Source organism: Meriones unguiculatus, chromosome 11, assembly GCF_030254825.1.
Source record: "Meriones unguiculatus strain TT.TT164.6M chromosome 11, Bangor_MerUng_6.1, whole genome shotgun sequence".
NCBI lineage: Eukaryota > Metazoa > Chordata > Mammalia > Rodentia > Muridae > Meriones > Meriones unguiculatus.
In genome coordinates, this window is record NC_083359.1 from 72,128,677 (window position 1) to 72,156,631 (window position 27,955).

The 27,955-nt window shown below is 41.3% G+C and overlaps 1 protein-coding gene across 1 annotated transcript in view; it reads right to left on the minus strand.

The window, feature by feature from the left end:
- Hmcn1 (hemicentin 1) overlaps positions 1-27,955 on the minus strand; it is a 450,870-nt gene that overhangs the window by 6,709 nt on the left and 416,206 nt on the right. The window contains exons 98-105 of the mRNA XM_060364433.1: positions 26,186-26,248; positions 24,941-25,060; positions 23,614-23,748; positions 12,922-13,035; positions 11,826-11,951; positions 9,629-9,757; positions 5,675-6,025; positions 1,827-1,946 (exon numbers count right to left, since the gene is read on the minus strand). Of these exons, the coding sequence (XP_060220416.1) occupies positions 1,827-1,946; positions 5,675-6,025; positions 9,629-9,757; positions 11,826-11,951; positions 12,922-13,035; positions 23,614-23,748; positions 24,941-25,060; positions 26,186-26,248 (1,158 nt within the window). The remainder of the gene's footprint in view (positions 1-1,826; positions 1,947-5,674; positions 6,026-9,628; positions 9,758-11,825; positions 11,952-12,921; positions 13,036-23,613; positions 23,749-24,940; positions 25,061-26,185; positions 26,249-27,955) is intronic.

Sequence of the window (27,955 nt, forward strand, 5' to 3'; positions counted from 1 at the left end):
AAGGGTAGTTGTAGTTTTGGGCTCTCTCTTCTCTCTCTCTCTCTCTCTCTCTCTCTCTCTCTCTCTCTCTCTCTCTCTCAATTTGAAACAAACTCTCATTATGCAGCTCTGGCTGGCCTGAAAATCACAGTGATCTGTGTGCCTTTGCCTACAGAGAGCTGGGATGAAAAGGCATTTATTTGCCACCAAATCTAGCGACACTGGCGTTCTTTTAGAAAGATGTCTGGTCTGAGTCAGTTCTAAAGTATGAAGTGTTAACACTTCCACCCCCTGGCCCATAGAGTGCTGCCTGAAGTAAGTGTTCCAAGCACCTTAGGAATGATAAAAGGCCACTGGAGAATATAGAGTCTGAGGTAGTGTTACCTTTGGTCTTGACTGCACTTGGCCACTGGAGTATCACAGTCACCTTACATAGTAGTTTTACTTACATACATGAGTGCAAATCATATCTTATTGCTGAGTCAAGTTATTCATGTAGGGTATATTCTTAATAATGTTCAGTGATTGATGGATGAAGGCAAAGGCTCTACTGAATTCAGGCTTCCTCCAACCCCAACAACCTAAATGGGGAGCCTCAGACAGAGTGAAGTTAGGGAAGGGAATGGCTCTTGGTTCGTCAGGTAAAGCTGTTTTTTTCCCATCGTCTTGGTTTCCAGGACACCTCTCCTACAAACTACCTTCCTGGCAAGTCCTTTGTGAAGGTGCAAAAGGGAAAATTCAATCTCAGTTTCGTGGCTACTGATAAAACATTCTCTTAAAGATTGTATTGGTATACTTTTCAAAAGAATTGAGTTTGTATATGACAAAAAGGAATAAAATTCAGAGGCATATATCATGCTTAGATTTTATTCACAAAATTGAGGGAATCTGTCAAAAGAGATTAATAGGCTATTTCTTTTGATGTAAGTATATTTTGCAATATAATATGTCAAGAAAGTGCTATTCTCTTTTCATGTTTTTCACACAAAACAAGGAAATCTGGTGGCTAGCAGTATTCTTCCTTTCTATTCTTTCCTTTCTATTGTCACTATGCTTTGCCCTCAAATTCACTGTGAGACCCATAAGTTAGTATTTTGATTTATTTACATTTGTCTTCTCTTAAGGGGAAGGACTACCAAGTCATCTGCCTTGAGTCTTCCCCTCCTGCAGAACTAGGATATGATAATGAGTCTTCATCTGCAGACTCAAAGAACGAAGAGCTTATCACCATTTCTCCACCAGGCACCCTAGTGATAAGTCCGATGAGAAAACACAGAGTGGTTCCTCACATGGGAGTCATGACACTAACCCCCCTTCTCATTCTCCTTCCCACCCCAGCTGAGTGGTGAAAAAGCTGTTTGAAAAGATGTGTTCCCTTTAAGTTTGAAAGATTTCTAATATGAGCTGGGTTAATGATTCTTCAAGGAAGACCACACCAAGTATGTGTCTTGATTATTTTTCTTCACTGAGATGCCTCTCTCTTGCTTTTCGTATTTGGAAAAGTATTGTTTAGAGCAGTGGTTTTCAACCTTCCTAATTCCATGACTCTTCAATGCAGCTCCTCATGCTGTGGTGCCCCCAGCCATAAAGTTATGTTCATTGCTACTTCATATCTATAATATTGCTACATTATGAATCATAATGTAGATACCTGATACGCAGAGTATCTGATATGCTACCCTAGAAGGTTCACTGTCCATAGGCTGAGAACCCCTGGTTTAGACACACATCTGACCTGTAAGTATGGAAGAAAAGGAGCAGCTAGGAGAATAGCTATTTACAAAAATTTCTCATGTTTTTACAGTCAGTCTGGAACAGTGAATGTTCCCGTTCTAGCATCTTCTCACCTTGGCATGTTTTCCCATTGAGCATGAGTCGATAACCTGGTGGGCAGACACACTGGTAGCTCCCGATGGTGTTTTTACACTCATGTTGACAAGTATCTCTGTTTTGACATTCATCGATATCTGTTCAGCAAGAAAACAGAGTGTATAAGTATCCCAAACGCAAGCAGGGTCTGTGACAGAGCCATCAACACAAGTGGCCAACATAAGATAGAAACATTTGCTCCTGATTTTACATTCATGCTCTTGAAAGTGATTAGAGCCGTTAAACTTCAAATTCTGATATAAATATTAAGTATGTTACAATATTCACCATTACTACATTATAATGCATGAACACTTCTTTATCATCTTACATGTACGTATATGAGCTGAAGCTTCAACTTTGTCATTTATTTTCTGTGTTGCTAAATTACATTAAGATGACAAGTGTGACAGATTTGTGTAAAATCCTAAACTGCCAAAGAGTTAATCTTTTGTCAGAATGCTAAAATTTACCCGAAAGTTTCTTTTGATATTAAATAGAAAAAGAAGCCTCTATTTAAAAATTATTTTATAATGTTGTGTACATGAGTGTTTGCCTACATGTATGTCTGTGTAGCATGTCTGTGCACTACATATGGGGTTCACAAGAGGGCATTGGGTCCCCTGTGGCAGGAGTTACAAACTGCTGTGAGCCACCTTGTGGGTGTTGGGAATGAAACCCAGATGCCTTGAGCAGCCAGCACTTGTAACCATGGAGCGGTCTCCCTAGCCCCCATTTTTATTTTATGTGAACCTTAGCTCTCTCTCTCTCTCTGCATCTTCTCCCTACAACCTCTACACATAGGTTTTCCATACACAGATATTTTCAAGTGGAAACGTTTCCGTAATTGTGAGAAATATTTCCTAATCTTTGTAGAGTGGCGAACTACTAGTGGCAAATACATGCCTGTCTCTGTGCTGAGTCGGGCGACTCATTTAACTCCTCAAGACCTCAGTCAACTCATTGGCCCGAGGGGATCAAGAAGACCGTCTGCTCTGCTTCATCGGTCTGCTGGCAGGGCTCCCACACTGGAAGAACTGGGGGAAACGCTCTATAAACTACAAGGGGGTGCCTACACCATTAAAGTGAAAAGTGAAGCACATGCACACAGTTAAAGTACAGTGAGAGTAGATGGTAATTCAAGCTCAATATCTGTTTTGTGTTCCAACTGTGATTTGTTTTGATCAGCTCTCTCATGGTCCCTGAGCACACACTAACCAGTGGGACACAAAAGACTATGACATGCAGTGGCAGGAGCTCAGAAGGGTCAGAATATAGCAAAGACCAAGTTAGGTCTGGGGGATGACTCAGAGCAAATGAATCTGTTTTTGTGTGCTTTGCACATGGTGAAAACAACTGTAATAATTCAAAGTATGTTAATGATAAATATTCAGCAAATATTCACTTTCCATGTTTATGCATCATTTTAGCTAACCAAAGTATTCATTTCATAATTTGTGTGGGTTATTTGGACTTTCCTCTTCAAATATTTGCTTTAATCTAAAACAACAACAGAAATTCAAATGGTTTTGAACTGGAAGTTGTTAACATGGCGCTTCGCAACATATGAATTTAAAAATGGCAAAGTGTGACTTCTGCTTTCAGGAATGAAGCTAAGTTCATTATTTCTGTTAAGCCCTGGGATCAACTCTTTAAAAACTAAATTTTGCCCAAATCTAACAAGATTACACAGTGTCAATTTAATCCTTTTGTAGCTTGTCCATCCCAGTTGGTTAATTAAAGGCAGTCAGTATTTGTTGTAAGTTCTTTTATTAGATGATTTCAGAGCTGTCTGCAACTTTAGTGTGAATATCTTTATTAGCTGCAATAAAATGTTCACCATATTTTAAGAGACATCTAAGCCTCCTAACAGTCCTAAGTAACGGAAAGATCTCCCCGAGTATTGGAAAGATCCACAGATTAATGAGTTATAAAAGCCTACTTTAGGTGTTACATGATTGATACTCTAAAATAGTTTTGAACAATGCATGCCTAACAAGGGAAGATAATTCTGATGCACCATAGTATTGGCATAATATAAACATCAAGAAAAAAAAAACTTCAGTGGACTCTAGTATGGTGGAGCTGCAGCTACGGTCAGTGACAAAATGGGAAGTTGGGTTGTTGTAAGGGAATCTTTCTAAATCTGTGTGTACCTTCTGGTGTTAGAGTACACCAATCAGGCGATGGCTGGTGTGAGGGTGTGGTTTAGTTCACCTATGACATGGGCATGAGCAAGACAATAAAAGTAGAATAGAAATAATGAATTTGTTCAAAATGAAGACAAAAGTGTGATGATGGGAGGCTACAAAACACCATGAGTAACGGTTCAGAAGAAACTTCTAAAGACAACATGTTACTTAATAATAGTGGAAGTTCTGATGTGCGAAGAGTCTGATCAAAACTGTAGGCACAGAAAGTTGTGAAACACTCAGAATAATGGGTGATGCAGAGAATTAGCGACTGTGTGGTATTTGTCCACATTGGCCATAGGGCATTGCTAATGAATTCATTAAAGTTTAAAGTGCAGCCATTGACAGTGACCACAGTTCTCAAAAGCGTATCCACAGAACAGAGTTAACATAATGATAAATTTTAGCTACACCGGGATAACTAGAAAGAAAAACAATGGAAAAATCGAAATGCAATAATAATGTATGAAGCTACATCCATTCTTCAGATGGTGCGGAGGAGACAGGTAAGCCTATGCAACAGGAGAATCTGGGTCCACCTAAAGTTGAACAAGGAATCATGTTAAAAAAAGATAAGGGGATGGAGAAGAGTATAAAAAGAAATGAAAAAAATCAAGTCAGAGGGTGAAGAAAACCTCACAATGCTAAAAAAGTTGTAACAAAATGCGAATGTCACTAAGGATAAGCAACACGTAGAAGACTGTGAGAATGAGATGGTCTATTGGCCAGTGAAGAGAGCTGTCAGGATGAGCTAGTCTAACGGTCTTTCAAGAGCACTCTAAGGATGAACGGTCCAGCCTAATGGTCTCTGAATTTTAATAGGAGTTCTTTCTTGCCTCCCTCCTTTCCTGTTTGCTGTCTTTTGCCTTCTAACAAAATAGTGGGGATAATTGATGTTGGCTACTTCTTCTTGATGCCTAGCTCATTGACATGCAAACCAAAATTAAGTTAAACATATGGCAGATGGTAATGTTTACAACTTAGGTGAAAGTAAAGTCTCAGTTCTTCTGCAGGAAATTATAGTTACATTTTGTAAAATTAAGTTACTGACTTGTGAGTTCAGATAAAGACATTGAGCATGCCTATTTTGAAGCAATGGAAACAAATTTTGCTCTGGATCACATCTTTCTGTTCATAAACGTATAAAATAACCCGACTGAGAAATTCCATGGTAAGGCTAAGGACAACCGCCAGTAGGAGGTGGGTTGTTAGGAAGAACAGTTGACTGAGTCAATAAAACTGTCATTTCTAAGCCACTGCCTTTGCATCAAACAAAGCTATGTTATGGACTACATCATATTATGTGAAAATGTGTCTATCTTCCTAAAGCCTCACATTATTGATGGCACTCACATGTAGGATTTAATTCAGCAACACTGTTCAAGACTGATCAGAAAGAGAAACTTGACATAGCACAATAAATTATTAGAATGCACACATGCAAATACATCACTTAATTGGATAAAGTTTGTAATCATCTTAGGTGCCAGAAAATATGTCTTAAAACCTTGAGTCAGTCCAGACTTGAGATCAGATGTAGCTCAGTGCACCAAACACGGGTGCTATATGTATGCTTAGACTCCAGAACAGGAAGTGAGCTCACAGAAAGGAAATGTAATATGGCTGACATTTACCTACACAGGTTTCATGGTTTGCCTCAGAGCCTGCAGGGCAAGTTTTCCTAATAGTCCTTCTATTCCTGGAGAAAGATGCTCTGCTGTTCCTATACTCTGAGGAGGAGCTGTAGAGCTGTGAATGCTGTCTGTAACTCTGCGGAGGTTGATAGTCGCTTCTCACAGGGGAGAATCGTGCAAGGTTATAGCTACTGTACTGACTGCCAAAATTCGACAGCCTCTCCAATCCAGCGCAAGACTTCCCATCCCCTAACAAATGTTGTCCTGCTGGACAGACACACTTGAAGCTGCCGGGGGTGTTGGAGCACTGATGTGCACAAGGCTTAGGTACTCGCTCACATTCATTAATGTCTGCTCGTGTGCCATCATACATAAAAGAGAGAAAAAAAAACATATACACACACAAAAAGAGGGATAAACAATCAGTCTGTGAAACAAAGTAAAGACATATTACTCTTCAACCATAATGCTAGGGCTCTAATCAATCAGTTACGGATATTTAGAAAGAGTTTATGCCTCTTCCTAAGCAGCGCTTAAGCACCCACACTCCAGCAGGTGGTCCAGACACTGGTTCTGGGAATCCATTCTCCCTTTACTTTTCTGTCATGGTCTAAAGTGGGCTATTTCAGCCTTGTCCCCTTGACGTCAAAGCAAAACCAAGCTTGTATGTGTATCCGTTTGAATTAAGCTGACAACACATCTTCACAGGTAACACGCAAGATTGCCATTTACATATTTCAACTTATTTTAGGCTTGCATATATAGTAATGGATTTAATTATGGAAATATTATAAATATATTATAATATAATGTTATATTAATTCAGCTTTCTGAATTAAACTTAGGTAGGGACATGCTGTATAATTTAAACTGTTTTAACTTTCCTTAAGAGTAAAGATGCAAAAAGCATGCACTCTAAATTAGTTTAATTTTAATGAAACAAACATTATTGAAATGTCTCTGGGTATCTCCTGATAAAGCGACATATGCACACTTCAAAAATTTTCTTTTTAAGATTTATTTTATTTTATTCCTTATTCTACTCATGTGTATGTGTGTGTTTCTTCCATGTGTTTGTGGGTGCCCTCAGAGGCCAAAAGAGGGCATTAGCTCCCTGCAGCTTGCAAGGACTTTGCAAGCTGCTTGATGTCTCGCGGTGTGGCTGAACTTGGGTTCTTTGGATGAAGTGGTAAGTCCTCCTAACCGCTGAGCCATCTCTCCAGCCCTCTCTTTTTCTCTTTTGACAAGCAAATCCTTCAGAGGGATTTCTATCTTTCCTGACTGGTTGGCACTGTGGGAAACATTAGTGCATCTAGATCTAGTTTTTATTAATCTGTAAAGATCTGTGTGCTTGCTTATTGATTGATTTACTTTATGCAGGCGAGCTTTGTCTTTTCACACTGACTGGCGCCCTCATAAGTTATTCCCTATTTATCTGTAGGAGGGCTCATTTCCAAATGAAAATTCCCTCACACCGCAGCTCTCCTGGTCTTCCCATTACACAGCTGGAAGAAAATCTAAGCTCTTTTCTCTGGCCTTTTCTATCTCCTGCCCAGCTGTGCTCCAATAGCCCAGGCCCGGTGGCCATCTCTGAGCGTGGACAGTGTGCACCTGTCTGCAGGGCTCTTACCTGTTTTCCTTTCAGCCCTTGCTCAGACCTTTACACACTGGGTGCCCCTTCACTTCGCTCTCTAGAGAGATGCCTCTCACCCTGGCCTGCCTCACTCTTTCCCTGGCCCTGTTTGATTTTCTTTGATTGTTTATCACTATCTGAAATTGTACTGAAATTGGGTGTCCTTTTCTCCCCAAGGAAGGGAACCACCACAAAGGTAAAGACCTATTCTACAGCACTTAGATTTAATTCTTAGTGGCTGAGAACATCACCCAGAACAAGTTGAGTGCTCAGCAAATTCATCTGGATATAAAGAAGGAACAAGAACTGATGCCTTGGATCAAGCCCAGTCACTAACAGTCCAAGCAAAAAGTGTCATATAAGGAACTGTGCCTTGAGTACTGAAGAACCTGAATTTACAAGCTCCATTCTGTTGGTACAGGGAGGGTTGAAGCTGTACATTGAGTTTGCATTCAGCTATCCAATCTTCTTATAGTTAGATGTTTCAGATGCATGGATGCTGGCACAACTACAAGCGTGAAGCATCTCTGTTTTGAATTATTCATTTTGATCTAATAGTTAAGCCAAGCACATTTCCCTCACAGATATTAAAGGAAAAAAAGACACAAAATCACATTTTACTAAGGCAAAAGCTTATCATATCTTTGAGACTTTGAAAATGTTGTTTTTCTTTTTACTTTTACTTATGTGTCAACAGATAAAAGTGTTTCCTTGCGACTCATCCTGTAAGTTGGAAAGCCAGATGGTAACCTGAAATTCTTTAATCCACTATTACAGTGGCAAGAACTATCAGAAAATGTTTAAAACAAAAGTAATAATTTCATTGTAAAATCTATTCCGGAAAGCAAAACATTAAAGCGAACATTTTAAAGTGAACATTTTACGCTCTTCAGGATGATGGCCTCTCTTTATTACTCGGTACAATGCCAGATATGCTACTACTAATCCAAGTACCGAATAGACAAACAGTCCGCTCCATATATCACTCTAATGGCTGATCAAGAAATCCAATTACAAAATCCAGACATATATTACACAAGCTGTAATATCTAAATGTAAGAATAAAATGATATATTACACATTTACGCTGTTACTAGATTAATTTATAGAAATGATGCTGACGTGAACATTTGCTATGTGCAAAATACTATGCTAGGAGCAGCATGGAAACAGCTAATTGTGCTTTGATTGAGGAATTTCCTGTAAGTTGTTTAATAGGTAAACAAGGCAACCGATTTTAAAAATATCATGAGACACCAAGAGTAATAGCAAAACCCCATTATTTAAAAGTCTACATAATGTTCTACTTCATGTAGATAACCAATAAGAAATAATTTAATAGTTCAGTTTCTTGATTATACATACACTAATTTTTAAAAAGTATATAGTTTTTCTCTCTCTCTCTCTCTCTCTGTGTGTGTGTGTGTGTGTGTGTGTAAGACAGAAGAGGGCATGAGATGAATTCCTCTACCACTCTCTGCCTTATTGCTTGAAAACTCTAAAGCTCACGGATTTGACGAGGCTGGCTGGCCACTGAACTCCCAGGATCCATTTGTTTCTCTTCCCCAGCACTACAGTTGCAGACAAACATGACCATATCCAGTTGCTTTTCTTTTCTTTCTTCTTCTTCTTGATCTTCTTCTTCTTCCTCTCCTTCATATGGGTGCTGGGGATTCAAATGCAGATCTCCACGCTTGCACAAGCAAGCACTCTTATCCACTTAGCCATCACCTCAAACCATGGTTATCTTCTTATAGATATTTTCCACTGTCTGCCTTACTCTATAGTCCATTATAACTGGACTATAGATGGATGCAAACAAATAGGCAATTGGAAGAGTTGAATGATACATATTTAGTCCAGTGACTGCCACAGAGAGAGCACTAAACACTGTAGACAATGTGATAATTACCAGCTCACTTAATTTGTGTTCACGCTTTAATCTCTTACACTTAACATTTTGTATTACATATCTATTTCGTACCAAATAAAATGGATTTTTGCAGACGTTTATGTCATATACATAGAGAAGTAGTAAGATAATCATGAGAGTCAGGTTGCCGTGGCTGTCACGTTGGCAGTTCACTTCGATACATGCATTATTCAGGAAGCACTGAGGAAATGGGCATGACAATACTTGAAATGCGAATATGTGCTGAACTCAATGTCAAGTCTCTGAAGCAGTAACCAGACTATGTCACGGCTTAACCAGTACACATCTTTGAAGTGTAGCCGGAGAGCATGACCGTGGGTAAGTGTCTGGTAAGGGGAGGCAGCCTATCAGCAGCTGTATTACTATGGAAGGGTTTTTGTTAACTTACCAATACAGGGTCTTCCGACTCCTTGGGACCGATAGCCCCGTGGGCATGCGCACCGGTAGCTGCCTCTCGTGTTCTCACACATCTGGTTGTATCTGCACTGATGGGTCCCATCTTTGCACTCATCGATGTCTACACATGTGGGGACAATAGAAAGCAACATTCCTCCTTCAAACCTAGTTATCATACTTAACATTCTCATTCTGCTGGCTGCCAAAGCTTGTGTTCCTCACCGTGTCACTGATTTTATGTTATGTGAGGACACAGGATTTGGAGTCAGTAAACCTGTGCTCAAATGTCGGCACTGCCACTATCAACGGGTCCTCCCGACCCCCTGTTTCCTACTGTGCAAAGAGCCTTGTTCTTATCTTTATTTACAGTTTTCCTTCTCTGTACTTCTCTACAATTCCTTTGGCCATCTCATCTGTCCTAGTGGTCAGTGTGTAGGCAGATTTGGAGCCGTGGTGCTACGCTGTTTCTGATCCCCAGCCATTCCACGGCTGCAGCTGCCGGCTGGACATCCCCACTTTCTTTCCTGACCTGCACTGCAAAACCAGCAAGCCCGGCTCTCACTCTCTCTTATTTAAAGCAGTAGCACTCCTTCGAAGACACCCTGGCTGCTAACACCAGAGTCGGCTTTAAGTTATTTTTGCAGCTGGGTAAGTTCTGCAACCTTCAACTGAAGTCATAAATCTCTACATTTTCATTCTCACCGGGCTAGACGTCTGCTGCTGCTTCTTATTCTGATACTTTAGCTCATGTCATTCCTGATTATCTTAGACCTAATTATAGATTCAGTATTCCTCAAAAACCAAACACAGCTGCATGCTCTTGTACGTGACGGTTGGAGGTGGTTGCTCCTCCACTTAAAGAAAATAGTTACCTATATGCATAGTGTTAGAGCTAAAACGTATTTGAAAAGTGATAGTCCAATACTTGGCGCTACAAGTTCTTGGGCATACAAACCCTTCATGCACCTCAATTGTCAACAAGTGGTCAGTGTTTCATGTCTAGCTATTTCTTCTGAGCACAAGGCTTTCTTGCCTTTGCCTTCCTACTAGCAACACAGTTAATTGTCCAGCACACCTAAATTTAAGTGTGATCATTTCCAGGATGCTTTTGATAGTCATGCTTCTCACATATGATTACTCTCTTAGGCACTGTTCAAATTTATTTATATCTTTCATGGCGTTTCATTTTACCTCATATTGTAGAGCTTGTCCCCTTTTGACAGGAGACTGAGTCAAACGAACTCCTTGTTTTTATTTACTGTGACATTTTCTCATGCTGTGTGTGGAGGGCATTCACCCGTGGGAGCCCAAGGACAACTTCTGAGAGCCAGGGCTCTCCTTCCACAGTGTGGGCCCCGGGACTGAGCTTAGGTGGCCGAGCTTGGCTACGGGAGTCTTCACCTCCCGATCCACCTCACTCACCTGTTCTGTTTCCAATAATCTGTGTAGTTTCTAGCTCTCCCCATCTATGTAGGCTGGTATGGAACAGACATATAAAGAATAAACTTAGAAGAAACATGACTCATTTTATGGCCTAAGTTGCAGTCAATGGCATCTGGTGAGTTGGGGAGCTGATACAAGAATAGGCCACAAAGCGTAAAGCTGAGGTAAAAAGAATTTACTTTCTTCTCCTGGACTGAATATTTAAAGTAGTTCAGAATATTACATATTTTAAATAAATATCTAGAACTATTTCTTGACTTTGCTGGGATTTCTAAACAGATATGCTAAATTTCAAGTTAGAAATAACATGAGTTGGGGCTGGCGAGTTGGCTCAGTGGTTAAAAGCACTGTCTGCTCTTCCAAAGGATCCAGGTTCAATTCACAGTACCCACACGGAAGTTCACAACTGTCTGTAACACAGGTCCAAAGGATCTGACACCTTCACCCTAATGCACATAAAATAAAACTAAATAAATTATTAAAAAAGAAATAATATGAGTTAACATACTAATTCTTGTGGTATTAAACTTTACAAAAAATGTATGATGGATGGGAGCTCAAAACAGACATAAGTCTATTTGGGCTTTTATTACCTTGTATGCCATTTGGTTGGGTCATAGAGGAACTGATGGAGAAGGCTCTTCTTGTTAACTAAGCTTATGTCATCATCTTACTCTAGCATGGATTGCTTCCTTAACTTGTTGGTGGTAAAGAGTTTTCTGTCTGAGAAAGAGCCTGGCACTCACCAACACAGGTCCCATTTTCAGCCTTGGTCATTCCGTTTGGACAAAGATCAATACACTTATAGCCACCACGGGTGTTTTTACAGTGCTGGTCTGGTCTGCACGCATTCTGTCTACATTCGTTCACATCTTGATGAAAGAACAAAGGTAATACAGACAACGTAAGGATTAATTTCATTTCTCTAAGGTGGTTATAAATCAATATACATGTGTGTCACACAACTGTTGGATATGGTAAAAGTGCGTAAGCCTCACAAGGTAAGCTAACTCACTTCACTACAAATAAGAATGGCAAAGTGTTGTTTCACAGCTGGTAGCCATGCTTATTACTGTCCCTAAAAAATGAATTGACATATATATGCATGTATATACACATATATATATAATATAAACAGTGAGCATGTATACATATATGTGTGTATATATAAACTTAATTCATACATATCCCTATAGAAATATTCATATTTATATGTATATATAAACAAATATATGTGTGTATACATACATATATGTTTATTTATAAACTTAAATATGTATAATACACACACACATATGTGTTGTTCTAAGACCCTAGTGGTCTTTTCATTCAAGCATAGCATGCATGGAATCCAAAATTATTATTTGATTCTGTTTTTTGTACAGAACACAAGCATAAGCATGGCTGATAGCCTATATTTAAATAAGTCTTAGGACACAGCACGTGCCTTTAGATAATTCAGCACTGAAAAATTCTAGGGTTCTGGAGAGAGAGAGCCATGGGTAAGGATGCTTGCTGCACTAGCATCAGGACTGGGGTTTGAATTTCCAGAACCCATGTAAAATCCTGGTATGGCTGTAGGTCTTCCTACAACCTCAGCGCGATAGGGAGGTGGAGACAGAAAGACTGCTGGGGCTTGCTGGATGCCTGGTCCAGCTGGACAAACAGCGGGCTTCAGGTTCAGCAGGACAGTCTTCTTCAGAGGAACAAGGCAGGGAGCTGTAGACTGGGTTGGTCACGTGATGTGCTCCTCTGGACTCTGCACACGTGCACACCCGCGCGCACACACACACACACACACACACTAGTTACCCTGACATCATCACTGTGATGTCATCTTACCGACGCATTTCCTGCCTTTGAGTTGATAGCCAGCTTCGCACCCACAGTGGAAACTTCCTATGACATTGAAACACCGCTGGTGGCAGGGGCTAGATTCCTGACATTCATTGATATCTGTTAAATGAAACCAGACTTTCAGTACATGTTGTTAGAAGACCCGAGTTTGCTCATTCTGTGTAATGATTTACCGATCCTGATGATGAGCATGTTTAAGTCTCGATCTGACCTCAGGTGTTTGGTCTTGTCTCCTCAGCTACACAGTTAGCAAAATTAGCCTCCGGAAAGGGTTTGTTTCTCCAATACTTCTAAACATAGATATTTTCTTATGGTTCAGAACTCTGTTAGTCAAATTCTGGACTGCATTAAGTATTTTCCCATGTGTCCTCCACCTCCACCCCCGTTTCTAGGAATTTTTAGGTCTGGAATTTAGTTTAAAGACTGGAATGAAGATAAAGGAAAACAAAACAAAGCAAAATAATACAAAGCTGATCGTCTTCTGCGAGTGGCCTCATTTGCCTGTTCTTGCTGCTGCTTTCCTGGCTCAGCGACATCAGCAGCTCTCCGCCCCTCATCTGCAGTCACCGCCAAACCTGTCCCAACATTACCTGGCTCACCCTGGACAGAGGATGACAGCTCAGAGTCTCTGCACTTGTCAACACTTTGTACCTTCCCCTTCTCGCCCTTCCTCAATTACAGAGGAAGAGAGAGAGAAACCCTTTCTTACAAGAAAAAGTCTGAGCTTCGTGCCCCTGAAGCCTGCCTTCTCTTTTCTCACCAGCATGAGGATTGTAGCACACCGGCTTTTCTCCTTGTTTGGACTTTTGAAGTCCTATCTGTCTTTCTACCCCCAGGCATAGTGAAGCCAGAATAGGGTAGGTGTAGCCAAAGTTCGAGGCATTTGAGGACAGGAGGATCATGGGAAAGAAACAGGTATCAGAAGAGTAAGGAAGCAGAGGGCCTCGATGGGTTAGCGTGGAGAGGAACGCATGGCCGGATGGGCATGGACAGAAGAAACCAGCCCAGAAGGACATTAGCAGGTATTTTGAGATTATGGATGAGAAGTTGTCCAGATAGAAATTATGAGAGCAGATGGTGTGGGATAGGGGCTTGGGAGGTCAAGGTAGCTTAATATCTGCAATGTTCCAGGTGACATACGGCTATTCTAAAATCTATCAGGCGTCTGTGCCTTTTATTGATTACAATAGCGGGTTAGAGAATACTGTTGAGATAATTACAGGCCAGTTCATAATAACAGTATTAGGCCAATATTTATATTTTCTACAACACCAATATAAAGCTGTACAAATGCATAGAATGTCCAACACGGAGGGTAAGTGGCAGTATCTTAACGCAGTCAATCAAATCTAACAAACTCAGCACAGCACAGCAGGGTGCTTATAGCAGAGGGCAGATACGGTTAAGTGAAGAGGGAGCCAGAAGCTCGTGAAACTCTGCTTTCTGCTAATTATGAAAGACAGTCCTGATGAGACCTGATAGGCTAGGGTCAGATGGAAGGGAAGTATGACCTTCCCTATCAGTGGACTGCGCAAGGGGCATGGGAAGAGATAAGGGAGGGAGAGAGGGCTGGATTGGGAGGGGAGGAGGGTGGGGCTGCAGCTGGGATACAAAGTGAATAAATTGTAATAAATAAAAATATATTAAAAATATTTATGATAATGTTTACTATGTTTATGAGTGTATGTCTGTATGTAGGTACATGCATGTGAATGCACATGAAGGCCAGAAATGTCAGACATCCCGTGGAGCTGGAGTTGCAGGAGGTTGTGAGCTGCCCTACATTGGTGCTGGGATCCAAAATCAGATCCTCTGAAAAAGTATCAGGTGCTTCCAAGAGCTGAACTATCTGTCTAGTCTTTTGGTTAAGTTTTAATTTAAACTTCACACTGACTGGAGGGGGGCTAAGATGGCGGCACCGGGAGAAGACTGTGTCTGAGAAACGGGACAACACTCTCCGTGCAGCGACCAGAAGACTGAACTCTGGGCCCTAAAACTACAGCGATCATGTTTCCCAGGTGAGGGGAGGCTCCCACAGTGTGGGAGTCGGTCAGGTCCACTCTCGGGCTGCACAGCCAGAACCCGGAAGAAATCCCGGGTAACGTGGGCTTTGGGTCTCTGGGCGGGAGCTGCACGCCTGCGTGTCCCGATCACTTTCCCAGGCTGATTGGTGGGCACAAGGGTACCAGGGACTGGGAGTCCTAGTCGCAAGAAAACCCCACGGGGAAGCAAAGTTGCGAGACTGATCACGGGTCACCCAGTCTTTCCCTGGAAGGTCTCACTGATCTCGGGTACCCGCCACCATCACAATTGAGCTCCCACCACTGCGCACCCAGCTCCAAATCCCTACTTTCTCTTCGGAGGAGGCAGGAGGCGTGCAGCAGAATCTGCCACAGACCACATTGTCTGTACCCCAACCGGAGATCGGGGCTGAGAAAACCCAATCCTTTCGGGCACTCCCCGAAACGCCGCCATAACCCGGCCACGGTGGAGCGGAAGGATAAAGAGGCGCACTGCGGCTTCACAGTGCCGGAACTCCAGTGCTGCCGGCTGCTCCTAACAAACAAACTTCAGCTCGGGACCTGGGACTGTGGTCATTCAACACGTCCTGACACTCTCCTGGGTCCAGCGCAATAAGGTCTAGCACCAAGTCCTAGCACCGGGGGCCCCCGAACCCTGGCAGAGAAACCCCGGCTCAGGATGAGACTGAGAAGTCCCAACCCCTTAAGGCATTCCCCTGAGAGCACCGCCATAAACTTGCCCTAGCGGAAGGGAAGGTCAGAGGGGAAGGACAGAGAGGCAGCCTGCCAAGGATACTGCACCCCCTCTCCAGCTCACCTAGTGGCCCCTGACAGAGAAACCCAAGCTCTGGATCTGAGGACACTCAACCCTACCTGGTACTCTCTCGGGATCAGCAAACATAGGTTCTTCTGCCAGGCTGCTTCTGGCAGAGAGATCTGGGCCCGGGATCTGGGATTGAGAACACTCAACCTAACTCTTTCCTGCACTACCCCGGGACCAGTCAACATAACCCGCCTGGCAGAGGGAAAGGACAGAGAGGCAGCACACAGGAAAGGTGGACACCGAGTCCTGCGGCCACAGTGTCACAGAGCTGACTGTTAGCCTACCCGTGCATTTTCTGCAGCAGGACCAAATCAGAGAGTAGAGAGCAAGGGGAACCCCTGTGCATTCCAACTGGTCCTGTAAGAGAGTGAGTGAGCCTTCTAGGGAGAGTTTGCCCCAGACCCAGGGCCTCTCCACAGAAGCAACCAGACGAGATCCCTGCCACCCACACCCCTAGTGTGGGCATCATAGGGATTCTTAGGATAGCGACCCCAACGTTGAAGCCTCTGCCTTGTGGGGCCACCAGTGTAATCCAGGCAAACAATCCCTGGATCTCAGATAGAACTGCATAACAGTGACCTGCAGGCCTCTGCAATAGTCAAAGAATCCGCGCATGCAGACTGAGCCTGCTAAAAGCGCATGCGAATAGCGCGAGCGTCACATTCCTTACTCAGGCAAAACTGAAAGCACAACGCACACTCCCAAACCAGTGACCCTCTCTCATCTTCCTGAAAAAACAGTCCAGAAAACAGAAAGAGGCGATCATAGCCCGAACTACAAACTCGAGGAACAAACAGTGAGGGTTATACATAATCAGATGGCTAGAGGCAGACGTAAGAACACACCCAACAAAAATCAGGACATAATGACCTCACCAGCAACCCCATAAACCAATGGACACTTCAGTTCACTAGATATACAAGAAAACGACCTCAAAACTATGTTTCTCCAGCTATTAGAGGCCCATAAAGATGAAATGAACAAAGCCCTCAGAGAAATAGCCAAAGAAATTGAGACAAACCAAGAGGAAACAAATCGAGCTCTCAGAGAAATGACCATGAAAATTGAGGCAAACAAAGAAGAAATGAACAAAGCTCTCAAAGAAATGTCCACACAAATGAAGGCAAACAAAGAAGAAATAAACAAAGCTCTCATAGAAATACAGGCAAATATAGCCAAAGAAGTAGAGGCACAATTAGTGATACATAGAGAGGAAATGACAAAAAAAAAATAGAAGCTGTCATTGAAAAGCAGGACTCCACATTCAAACAGATGAAGGAAATGGTGCAAGACATGAAAACAGAATTAGAATCAATAAAGAAAACACAAATAGAGAAAAACCAGGAGCTGGAGAACATAGAGAAAAGATCAGGAACTACAAAGGTAAGCATCACCAACAGAATACAAGAGATGGAAGAAAGACTCTTCAGGAGCCAAAGATACTTGTGGAAATTGACACGTCTCTCAAAGAAAAAATAAAATCAGAAAAGTTCCAAACACAAAACATCCAAGAAATCAAGGACACTATGAAAAGACAAAATCTAAAAATAATAGGAGTAGAAGAAAAAGAAGACATCAGGCTCAAAGGTACGGAAAATATTTTCAAGAAAATTATAGAAGAAAACTTTCCCAACTTAAAGAAGGAAATGGCCATAAACATACAAGAGGCCTACAGAACACCAAGTAGACTAGACCAGAAAAGAAATTCTTCACGTCACATCATAGTCAAAACACTGAACCTACAGAACAAATAAAAAATTCTAAAAGCAGCAAAGGAAAAAGTCCAAGTAACATGGGAAGGTAGACCTATCAAAATCACACCAGATTTCTCAACAGAAACTATGAAAGCCAGAAGGGCCTGGACAGAAATCATACAGTTCTTAAAGGACCACAGATTCCAACCCAGACTACTATACCCAGCAAAACTTTCAATCAACATAGACAGAGAATTCAAAATATTCCATGACAAAACCAAATTTAAACAATATCTACATAGTAACCCAGCTCTACAGAAGTTACTAGAAGGGAAACTCCAAACCAAAGAAAACATCTACATCTAAGGAAACAGAGGAAATAGATAACTACACAACAAAAAACCCAAAAGAATACAAGCAATGAAACTCAGTGACACCACCAACCCCACATCAAAAGTAAGTAACAATTTCTGGTCACTAGTATTTATCAACATCAACAGACTCAACTCCCCAATAAAAAGACACAGGCTAACAGAATGGTTGTGGAAACAGGATCCAACATTCTGTTGCACCCAAGAAACATACCTATGCAACAAAGATAAACACTACCTCAGAGTAAAGGGCTGGAAAAATGTTTTTCAAGCAAATGGTTCCAGAAAACAAGCTGGAGTAGCTATCCTAATATCTAATAAAATAGACTTTCAACCCAAGTTAATCAAAAAAGATAAGGAGGGCCACTATATTCCCATCAAAGGAAAAATCCACCAAGAGGACATCACAATTTTGAATATCTATGCCCCAAATACAAGAGCACCTACATTCGTAAATGAAACAATATTGAAGCTTAAATCACACATTGATCCTAATACCTTAATAGTGGGAGACTTCAACACTCCACTCTCACCAAGGGATAGATCAACTAGACAGAAAACAAATAGGGAAATAAAAACACTTACAGAGTCCCTAAATCAAATGGACCTAATAGCCGTCTACAGATCTTTTCATCCAAACTCAAAAGAGTATACCTTCTTTTCAGCACCGCATGGAACCTTCTCCAAAATAGACCATATAGTTGGTCATAAAGCAAGCCTCAACAGATATAAAAAGACTGAGATAATCCCTTGTATTCTATCTGACCACCATGGACTAAAGCTGGACCTCAACAACAACAGAAATAACAAAAAGCCGACATGCACATGGAAACTGAACAACTTGTTACTCAATGACAGTTGGGTTAAGGAAGAAATAAAGAAATTAAAGAGTTCCTAGAATTCAATGAAAGTGAAGGCACAACATACCCAAATTTATGGGACACATTGAAAGCAGTGCTCAGAAGAAAATTTATAGCACTAAGTGCCTGCAAGAAGAAATTCGTAACATCACATACAAACAACTTAATGGCCCAAATGAAAACCCTAGAAAAAAAAGAAGCAGAAGAGGAGCAGATGGCTGAAAATAATCAAACTCAGGGCTGAAATCAATCACTTAGAAACAAATAAAACTATTCAAAGAATCAATGAAACAAAAAGCTGGTTCTTGGAGAAAATCAACAAGATAGATTTTTAGCCAAACTAACTAAAAAGCAGAGAGAATCTATCCAAATCAGCAAAATCAGAAATGAAAATGGGGACATAACTACAGACACTGAGGAAATTCAAACAATCATTAGGTCATACTACAAAAGCCTATATGCCACAAAATTTGAAAACCTAAATGAAATGGACAATTTTCTTGATAGATTCCATCTTCCAACATTAAGTCAAGATCAGGTAGAAAGGCTGAATAGCCCTATAACCCCCAAGGAAATTGAAGCAGTCATTCACAGTCTCCCCTCCAAAAAAAGCCCTGGGCCAGATGGTTTCAGCGCGGAATTCTACCAGACCTTCAAAGAAGTGCTAATACCAATTCTCCTCAAACTATTCCACAAAATAGAAACAGAAGGTACATTACCAAACTCATTCTATGAAGCAACAGTCACCCTGATACCTAAACCACACAAAGACCCAACAAAAAAAAAAGAAAACTTCAGACCTATCTCTCTTATGAAATTGAGATAGACATTGACACAAAAATACTCAATAAAATACTTGTAAACCGAATCCAAGAACACATCAAAGATATCATCCACCATGACCAAGTAGGCTTCATCCCAGGCATGCAAGGGTGGTTCAACATATGGAAATCCATCAATGTAATCCACCACATAAACAAACTGAAGGAGAAAAACCACATGATCATCTCCTTAGATGCTGAAAAAGCATTTGACAAAGTCCAACACCCATTCATGTTTAAAGTCTTGGAGAGATCAGGGATACAAGGCACATATCTAAACATAGTAAAGGCAATATACAGCAAGCCTATAGCCAACATCAAACTGAATGGAGAGAAACTTAAATCAATCCCACTGAAATCAGGGACAAGACAAGGCTGCCCACTCTCTCCATACCTCTTCAACATAGTACTTGAAGTCCTAGCCAGAGCAATAAGACAACTAAAGGAGATCAAGGGGATACAAATCGGAAAGGAAGAAGTCAAATTATCACTATTTGCAGATGATATGATAATATACCTGAATGACCCCAAAAATTCTACCTGGGAACTCCTACAGCTGATAAACACCTTCAGCAAAGTGGCCGAATACAAAATTAACTAAAAAAAAAATCATTAGCCCTCCTGTATACAAAAGACAAAAGGGCTGAAAAAGAAATTAGGGAAACAACACCCTTCACAATAGCCACTAATAACATAAAGTACCTTGGGGTGACACTAACCAAGCAAGTGAAAGACCTGTTTGAGAAAAACTTCAAGTCTCTGAAGAAAGAAATTGAAGAACATATCAGAAGATGGAAAGATCTCCCGTGCTCATGGATTGGTAGGATTAACATTGTGAAAATGGCCATCCTGTCAAAAGCAATCTACAGATTCAATGCAATTCCCAATTCCCATCAAAATACCAACTCAATTCTTTACAGACCTTGAAAAAAAGATTCTCAGCTTCATATGGAGAAACAAAAAACCCAGAATCTCCAAAACAATCCTGTACAACAACAGATCATCTGGAGGTATCTCCATCCCCGATCTCAAGTTGTACTACAAAGCAATAGTAATAAAAACTGCATGGTATTGGCATAAAAACAGAAAGGAGGATCAATGGAACCACATAGAAGACCCAGAAATACACCCACATACCTATGAATACTTGATTTTTGACAAAGAAGCCAAAACCATTCAATAGAAAAAAGACAGCATCTTCAACAAATGGTGCTGGTCCAACTGGATGTCTACATGCAGAAAAATGAAAATAGATCCATATTTATTACCCTGCACAAAACTAAAGTCCAAGTGGATAAAAGACCTCAACATAAAACTAGATACTCTAAATCTGTTAGAAGAAAAAGTGGGGAACAGCCTAGAACTCATTGGCACAGGAGCCAACTTCCTGAACAGAACACCAACAGCACAGGCTCTAAGATCAACAATGAATAAATGGGACCTCATGAAACTGAAAAGCTTCTGTAAAGCAAAGGACAAAACGACTGCCTACAGATTGGGAAAGACTTTTCACTAACCCTTTATCAGACAGAGGACTAATATCCAGTATATACAAAGAACTAAAGAAGCTGAAAAGCAGCAAACCAAGTAATCCAATTAAAAAATGGGGAACAGAGCTAAACAGAGAATTCTCGACAGAGGAATATCGAATGGCAGAGAAACACTTAAAGAAATGCTCAACCTCATTAGCCATCAGGGAAATGCAAATCAAAACGACCCTGAGATTTCACCTTACACCCATCAGAATGGCCAAGATGAAAAACTCAAGCGATAACACATGCTGGAGAGGTTGTGGAGAAAGGGGAACCCTCCTCCACTGCTCTTGGGAATGTAAGCTGGTACACCCACTCTGGAAATCTATCTGGTGCTTTCTCAGACAATTAGGAATAGTGCTTCCTCAAGACCCAGCTATATCACTGCTAGGTATATACCCAAACTTTGCTCAAGTACACAAAAGGGATACTTGCTCAACCATGTTTGTAGCAGCTTTGTTTGTAATAGCCAGAACCTGGAAATAACCCAGATGTCCATCAACGAAGGAATGGGTACAGAAATTGTGGTATTTTTACACAATGGAATACTACTCAGCAATCAAAAAGGAGGAAATCATGAAAATTGCAGGCAAATGGTAGGATCTAGAAAAGATCATTCTGAGTGAAATATCCCAGAAGGAAAAAGACAAACACGGTATATACTCACTTATATAGACCTATAAGATATGATAAACATAATGAAATCTATACACCTAAAAAAGATAATCAAGAGAGTGGACATGGGGTAAGATGATCAATCCTCCTTTAGAAAGACAGATGGGATGTGCATTGAACGTATGACAGGAGTCTACTGAGTGCATCTGAAAGACTCTAACTAGCAGTGTTTTCAAAGCAGATACAAAGACTCATGACCAAATCTTCGGCAGAGTACAGGGAATCATAGGAAAGAAGGGGAGTTAGTATGATGGGGAAAGGATAGGAGCTCCACAAGGACCAAATATATCTGGGTACAGGGTCTTTTCTGAGACCGACATTCAACCAAGGACCATGTATGGATATAACCTAGAACCTCTGCTCAGATGCAGTCTGTGGTAGCTCAGTAACCAGTTGCTTTCCCATAGTGAGGGGAACAAGGACTATTTCTAACAGGAACTCAATGACTGGCTCTTTGACCTCCCCAACCCCCAAGGGAGGAGCAGTCCTGTTAGGCCACAGAGGAGGGCTTTGCAGCCAGTCCTGAAGATACCTGATAAAACAGGATCGGATGAATGCGGAGGAGGTCCCCTCCTATCAGTGTACTTGGAAAGGGGCACGGTGGAGATGAGGGAGGGAGGGTAGGGTTGGGAGGGAATGAGGGATCGGGACACGGCTGGGATACAAAGTTAATAAAATGTAGCTGATAAGAAAAAAATAAAATAAAAAAAAATTTGTCATGCATGAACACCTTTCCAAACTATGAAGAATAGCCCTTCTAACTGTACACTTATTGGTTAGAAATCATGTAAGACATATGCTAAAAATCTGTGTTTTTATTCCTTCCTGTTTTCAACTCAGTGTGTGTATTGCTTTAATCTGATGGTGTAATCTGGGAGTAGAATTCCATTTTTTAAATAAAGAATTTTGACCACATAGAATAAAACAAAACTACATTTGAAATTGAAAATGCAGTGAATTATAAACAACCTTATAGTTATTGAATACCAGGAATGGGTGCAATTGTAGCTCCTATGTAAAGTCTATATCAGACTTGCTGTACAAACTTTTGGTAGATGTATTACTGATTTAAAAAAAAATAAACTTCATAATGATTTAAACCCAAAACATCTATTAAGATAATATCAAAACATCATGGTCTACACTGAGTCTTTGGCGGTGAAGTGTTGTGGCATGGATACTGTTAGATTGTGTGATATGATCTGCTCTCCCAAATGATGATAAACAAATGTCATTCAAAACTGCTGCGTTACAGATATTAAAAACAGCTATGAAATATCATGTCTCCATAAGAACATGTCAAGCACCTCCACTTACAAAACACGCAAATTGTGACTATCCATATTTAAGCTCTCCTGTCAGAGTCCCACTAGTCCCAATAGGTCCTGATACTTTCCCTTTTATCTGACTTCTGTCCCTTTAAAAGATTCAGAAAGTCTAACCCTTGGGGTTGGAAGGATGGCTCAGTGGATAAAGGGCTTGTAATAAACATGAGTCCTGGAGTTTGGATCTTCTACACTTACACAGAAGCTGGATGGGTGTGATGTAGGTGTGGTGTGGGTGGGTGTGGCAAGTCACATGTAATTTCAGTGCTGGGAAGGTAGAGGCAGAAGATCCTCAGGGTTAGCCCGATAGATATACCCATTAAATTAGATATACGAATTAAATTAGCTCAAGTTCTTTGAGAGACCTTGCCTCAGTTAAAAAAAAAAGTGTTAAGCAGTTGAGGAAGACACCCAAGGTCAGCCACTGGCCTTCGCATGCATGTATACTCGTGTGCACAGCCAACTCTATATCTAAACACATGTGAGCACACACACACATATGTGTGCACAGCACACACACACACACACACACACACACACACACACACGCTATACCTTGACAGCTCAGCCCGTCAGAGGTTCTCCGGAAGCCTGTTCCACAGTGGACCACACAGCGATAGGATCCGATGGTATTGTCACAGTCCTGACCAGCGTGGCAGGTATGTCCACCTAAAGCACACTCGTCGATATCTACAACAGAAGGAGCCATGAACTGAGGTGAGTTGAAAAATCAACTTAACAACTTGAAACTGTGGGACATTTACACAATGGAACACTACTCAGCTATTAAAAACAAGGACATCTTGAAAAGTTCAGGCAAATGGAGGAACTAGAAAAGATCAGCCTGAGTAAGGTAACTCAAACCCCAAAAGACACATGTGGTATGTACTCACATATAACTGGATTTTAGCTGTATAGTACAGGATAGACATATTGTAACTCACTGACCCAAAGATGATAAGTAACAAAAAGGAACCAAGGAAGGTTACTTAAATCTCACACAGAAGGAAAAATAGAATGGACAGCAGAAGTGGTTAAAAAGAGGTAACAGGATAGAAGAGGAGTGAGGAGAGAAATGAGAGTGGAGAAATGAGAGTGGGGTGTGTGTGGAGACTGAAGCACCCAACCAAGGACCATGCATGAACTGGTCCCAGGCCTCCTATACAGATATAGTTGATGGGTAGCTCAGTGTTCATGTGGGTCTCCTAGAAAAGGGACCTGGAGTGGGGGCTGTCTCTGACATGTACTCTGTTGCCAGCTTTTTGGTCACTTCCCCCTGGTCTGCCAGGCTACAGGGGAAGAGGATTCACTTAGTCCTGATGAGACTTGATGTGCTGGGGTGAGTTGGTGAAGGGGGTTCCCCTTTTCTGAAGAGTAGGGAAGGGGGCAGAGAGGGAGGATGAGACCTGGCAGAGAAGAAGGAGTAGCCTAAGATTGGGATGTAAAGTGAGTAAATAAATAAATTAAAAAGAAAACAAAAATTGCTGTGAAGCAGAGGTTAGAACCCATGTGATGTTTGAAAATACTAAAGAATAAGAAAGACCAATTTTTTTTTGGCAAGTCATTTAAAGTGCGTTAGAAAGATGATGAGTTCACAGCACACAATGTGATGTATTCCTAAGCCAGTGATTGGGTTGGAGTCCTTATAAGTTAGATGACTTTTAACAAGTGAGTTGTTCTCTCTGAGATCTTCAGTGAGCTATCCCAGGCATCACTAATTTCTGAGTGCCCTTTAAGGGGCAGTGTCTGGTCAATACTCTCTTGCTGTGATGACTTTCCTGTTTGTTGCAAAGCTGTGAGCAGAGTATACTGGAAGAAGACTGCCCTACTATGTTTTTCCTAGGTAAGGTTGCCTTGGTCATCAGATTTGGTTTGATACTACCTTGACAGGTTCTTCCATCTGCTGCTATAGTGAGGCCTTTGGGGCAGGAGCAGTAATAAGCTCCTATGGCATTGTGGCAGGTATGGGAGCAGGGATTCCCTGCTGTGCATTCATCTTCATCTGAGAGAAGAAACAGAAAGTCAGTGTGCAAAACTCCTGCGTCCTAGGAGCTGTTACAGTCCATGAAAACACTCATTTCTAGATGCCTAGGAATCGGACCAAATATAACAAAGAACACTCTAAGTAACACAGAATGGGATTACTATGGAGAAATTAACTCAAAGTCTTGAAAGTTATTGTTGATAGTGAAGGCATGCTTAGACATTATTCTAAAACAGAAAGGATAGCTAAAATACATTTATATTTGCTGCGATCTAAATGCAGTGGCAACTCATTCTCCAAAGCCGGAATTCTTAAAAGACCGTTCTCCTCTGGCATGACAAATCTGGAGAACGGAGACTAAGGGAATGCTCTCATCACTGCCAGAGCCGAGACTTGAATACAGTCTAAACACCACCTCTTGCCAGCCCACTACGGTATATAGTGGAAGAGCAGCATTGTGCCTGCCAATGTGAAATCCTCAGTCATTAACCAGGCTGCGGCTGGCTGTGAGGGAGTCTTTTGCAAGGGTGCCTGGTGGGACAGAGCTGGGTTCGTGGTGACTTATGGATTCACCGTCCTGTTCTGTCCCACAGGGAGCAGTTCTGTGGCCGGACAAGTTTGTTTTGGATCGCAGATAGCTCACAGCCACTGAGCCGCTGGAGGGAGGTTTGTTTTCTCTGTTCACTCCATTCGGCGCTTGGTCACAGTCTCTGATACACTAGACTGTGGCCAAATTGAAGGCCCATGGCTTCTGTCACCTTAACCTCAAATGTGGTCTGCCATTTGATAAGAGGCAATCGTAAGCTGTTTAACTTCTCTACATCTCCGTTTCCTCAGCTGTCAAGTGGAGCACTAACTGTCTAGGCTAATGGCAGCAGAAGTTCATTAAAAGATAATCATTACTTGAGCAAGAGAGATGTCTCGGCAGGTAAACGTGCTTGCTGTCAAGCCTGAGGGCCTAAGTTTGCTCCCTGGAACAAAGAGTGGAGGATGACAACTGCCTCTTATGAGGTTTTCTTTTCTTTGGTTTTGTCATGAGCTGTGGCATGCCTCGTCCCACACTAAATGAATTAGTGTAAAGGAAAGATAATCATCACTGACATTATTGTAAAATGAAAATATTTTACTCATTCCTTTACTTACCAGCACAAAAGGGTCCGACTGAGTCTAAGGTGAACCCAGAGGGGCACTGGTTACTGCGATCTCCTATGAAAGAGAGGAAAACACAATGAACTGACCAGTTAGAACCCTGAACTTTTCTTTCCAGTATGACCTTCCCTGGGAAGATAGGTCAAAGAAGAAACAATGAAAAATACAGTATTGGAAACAAGCAAGAAAGCAGAACTAGTTAAAAGAACTCATCCAGAGAGTGTCGGCAAGCTGACACTGGAAACGTATTTTCGGTTTAAGTTACACGCAGCAATGAAAAGAAAACAAAGTAAATTATTCCATAGTAGCTGAAGGGAACCCAAGATAACTGCGCATGCCAGGCATGGCTATAGGCGCATCCTACGGTGCCAATCACTGGTACCCTTCCGTTGAAGGAGAAAGGACGCTGTTTGCAAGCAACTGAAATCTTTGCCTCTGTGGAAAAAAATCAACTTTCTAGGTAGAAGACCCTGTTTTTTTTCAGGGTCTTCTCCATTTGTGATGTTGAGAATCATGGCCAAAATTCTATGTGTGACTGTTTTCCTGTTCTGAGCAAGTGAAGCAAGGGAAAATGGGCAGGTTGAGCTGGAGTAAACTTAAAGCAGATGTCAGGAAGAAGGTCATTGAAAGAATCTTTCCTGGGAACATTCAAGGCATTGGGGAGAAAGTGGGAATAAGGGCTTGGATGGGGGTGGGGGTGGGGCGGGAATAAAGGTAGATGGAACAAAGACACCCTGGGCATGTACCACCTGAAACCATGTGACATACTTATTGCTGTCATGACACCTAGTTTTCAGATGAGGAGTCTGAGAGTAACATTAAGCTGCTGAAGAGCAAAAAGCTAGTGTGGGCAGGTTTTATGATGAGTCTCATTGACTGTCACCTGCTGAGCTGGTTATTGTAACATAGTCAGTCTATCCCTTCATTCTTCAGACTTAACCAGTGTGTGAGCGGGGTAACGTTGGGGATGAAAAAAAGATCATGTCATAGAAACATAATACATTATTATATAGGGGCTTTGCAGGTTAGGATTTTACCAGGAGAGACACCTTTCATTAGGTAGCTTTTGGGGAATTTTGCAGGGGGAGATTTCTTGTATGCCATCATGATAAAGAGGACTATAGAAGTTCAGCGCTTGGAGCCGGGTGTGGTGGCACATGCCTGCAATCCTAGCTCCTGAGGAGGTGTGGAAGAATAATGGTCTGTTTGAAGTCAGCCCGAGCTATTACAGGCAGTTTCTAGTGGAATTTTTTTAAAAAGCTCAGCGAGTGGGGAAGACCCAGTGACAGGTTTCAACAGTTCTGCAATGTGCAAGAAAGTCTTGACCATTTGTTTCTTCTTCTAAAAGACTTTGATGTAAACAGGAGGCTGCAATTATGGAAGCTTTGAACATATGTATTACATAATAACATTTTCACATGAGTTAAATATGTAACAGATTTTTCCTGATTTTACAGCTATCATGTAAATTTGTATCTTATTGAAAGTAACAAAAAATTTCTTAAAAGTTACCCCACCTTCCTTCCTAAAGGCACAGAAGGATTTTATAGGTAAGTTTAGGCATATGGCTCGTTTTCTTTTGTATCCAAAGATTCTCATATTAAAACAAGATATTTTATTATGAATTAAATATTTATTTATTCTTTTTTTCCATGTATATGTATTGTGTTTATGTGTTTGCACACACGTGTGTGTGTACACTTGTCTGTGTCTCCGTGTGTGGAATCTAGATGTTGATGTTACCTCTTTTGGCTCCTTATTTTT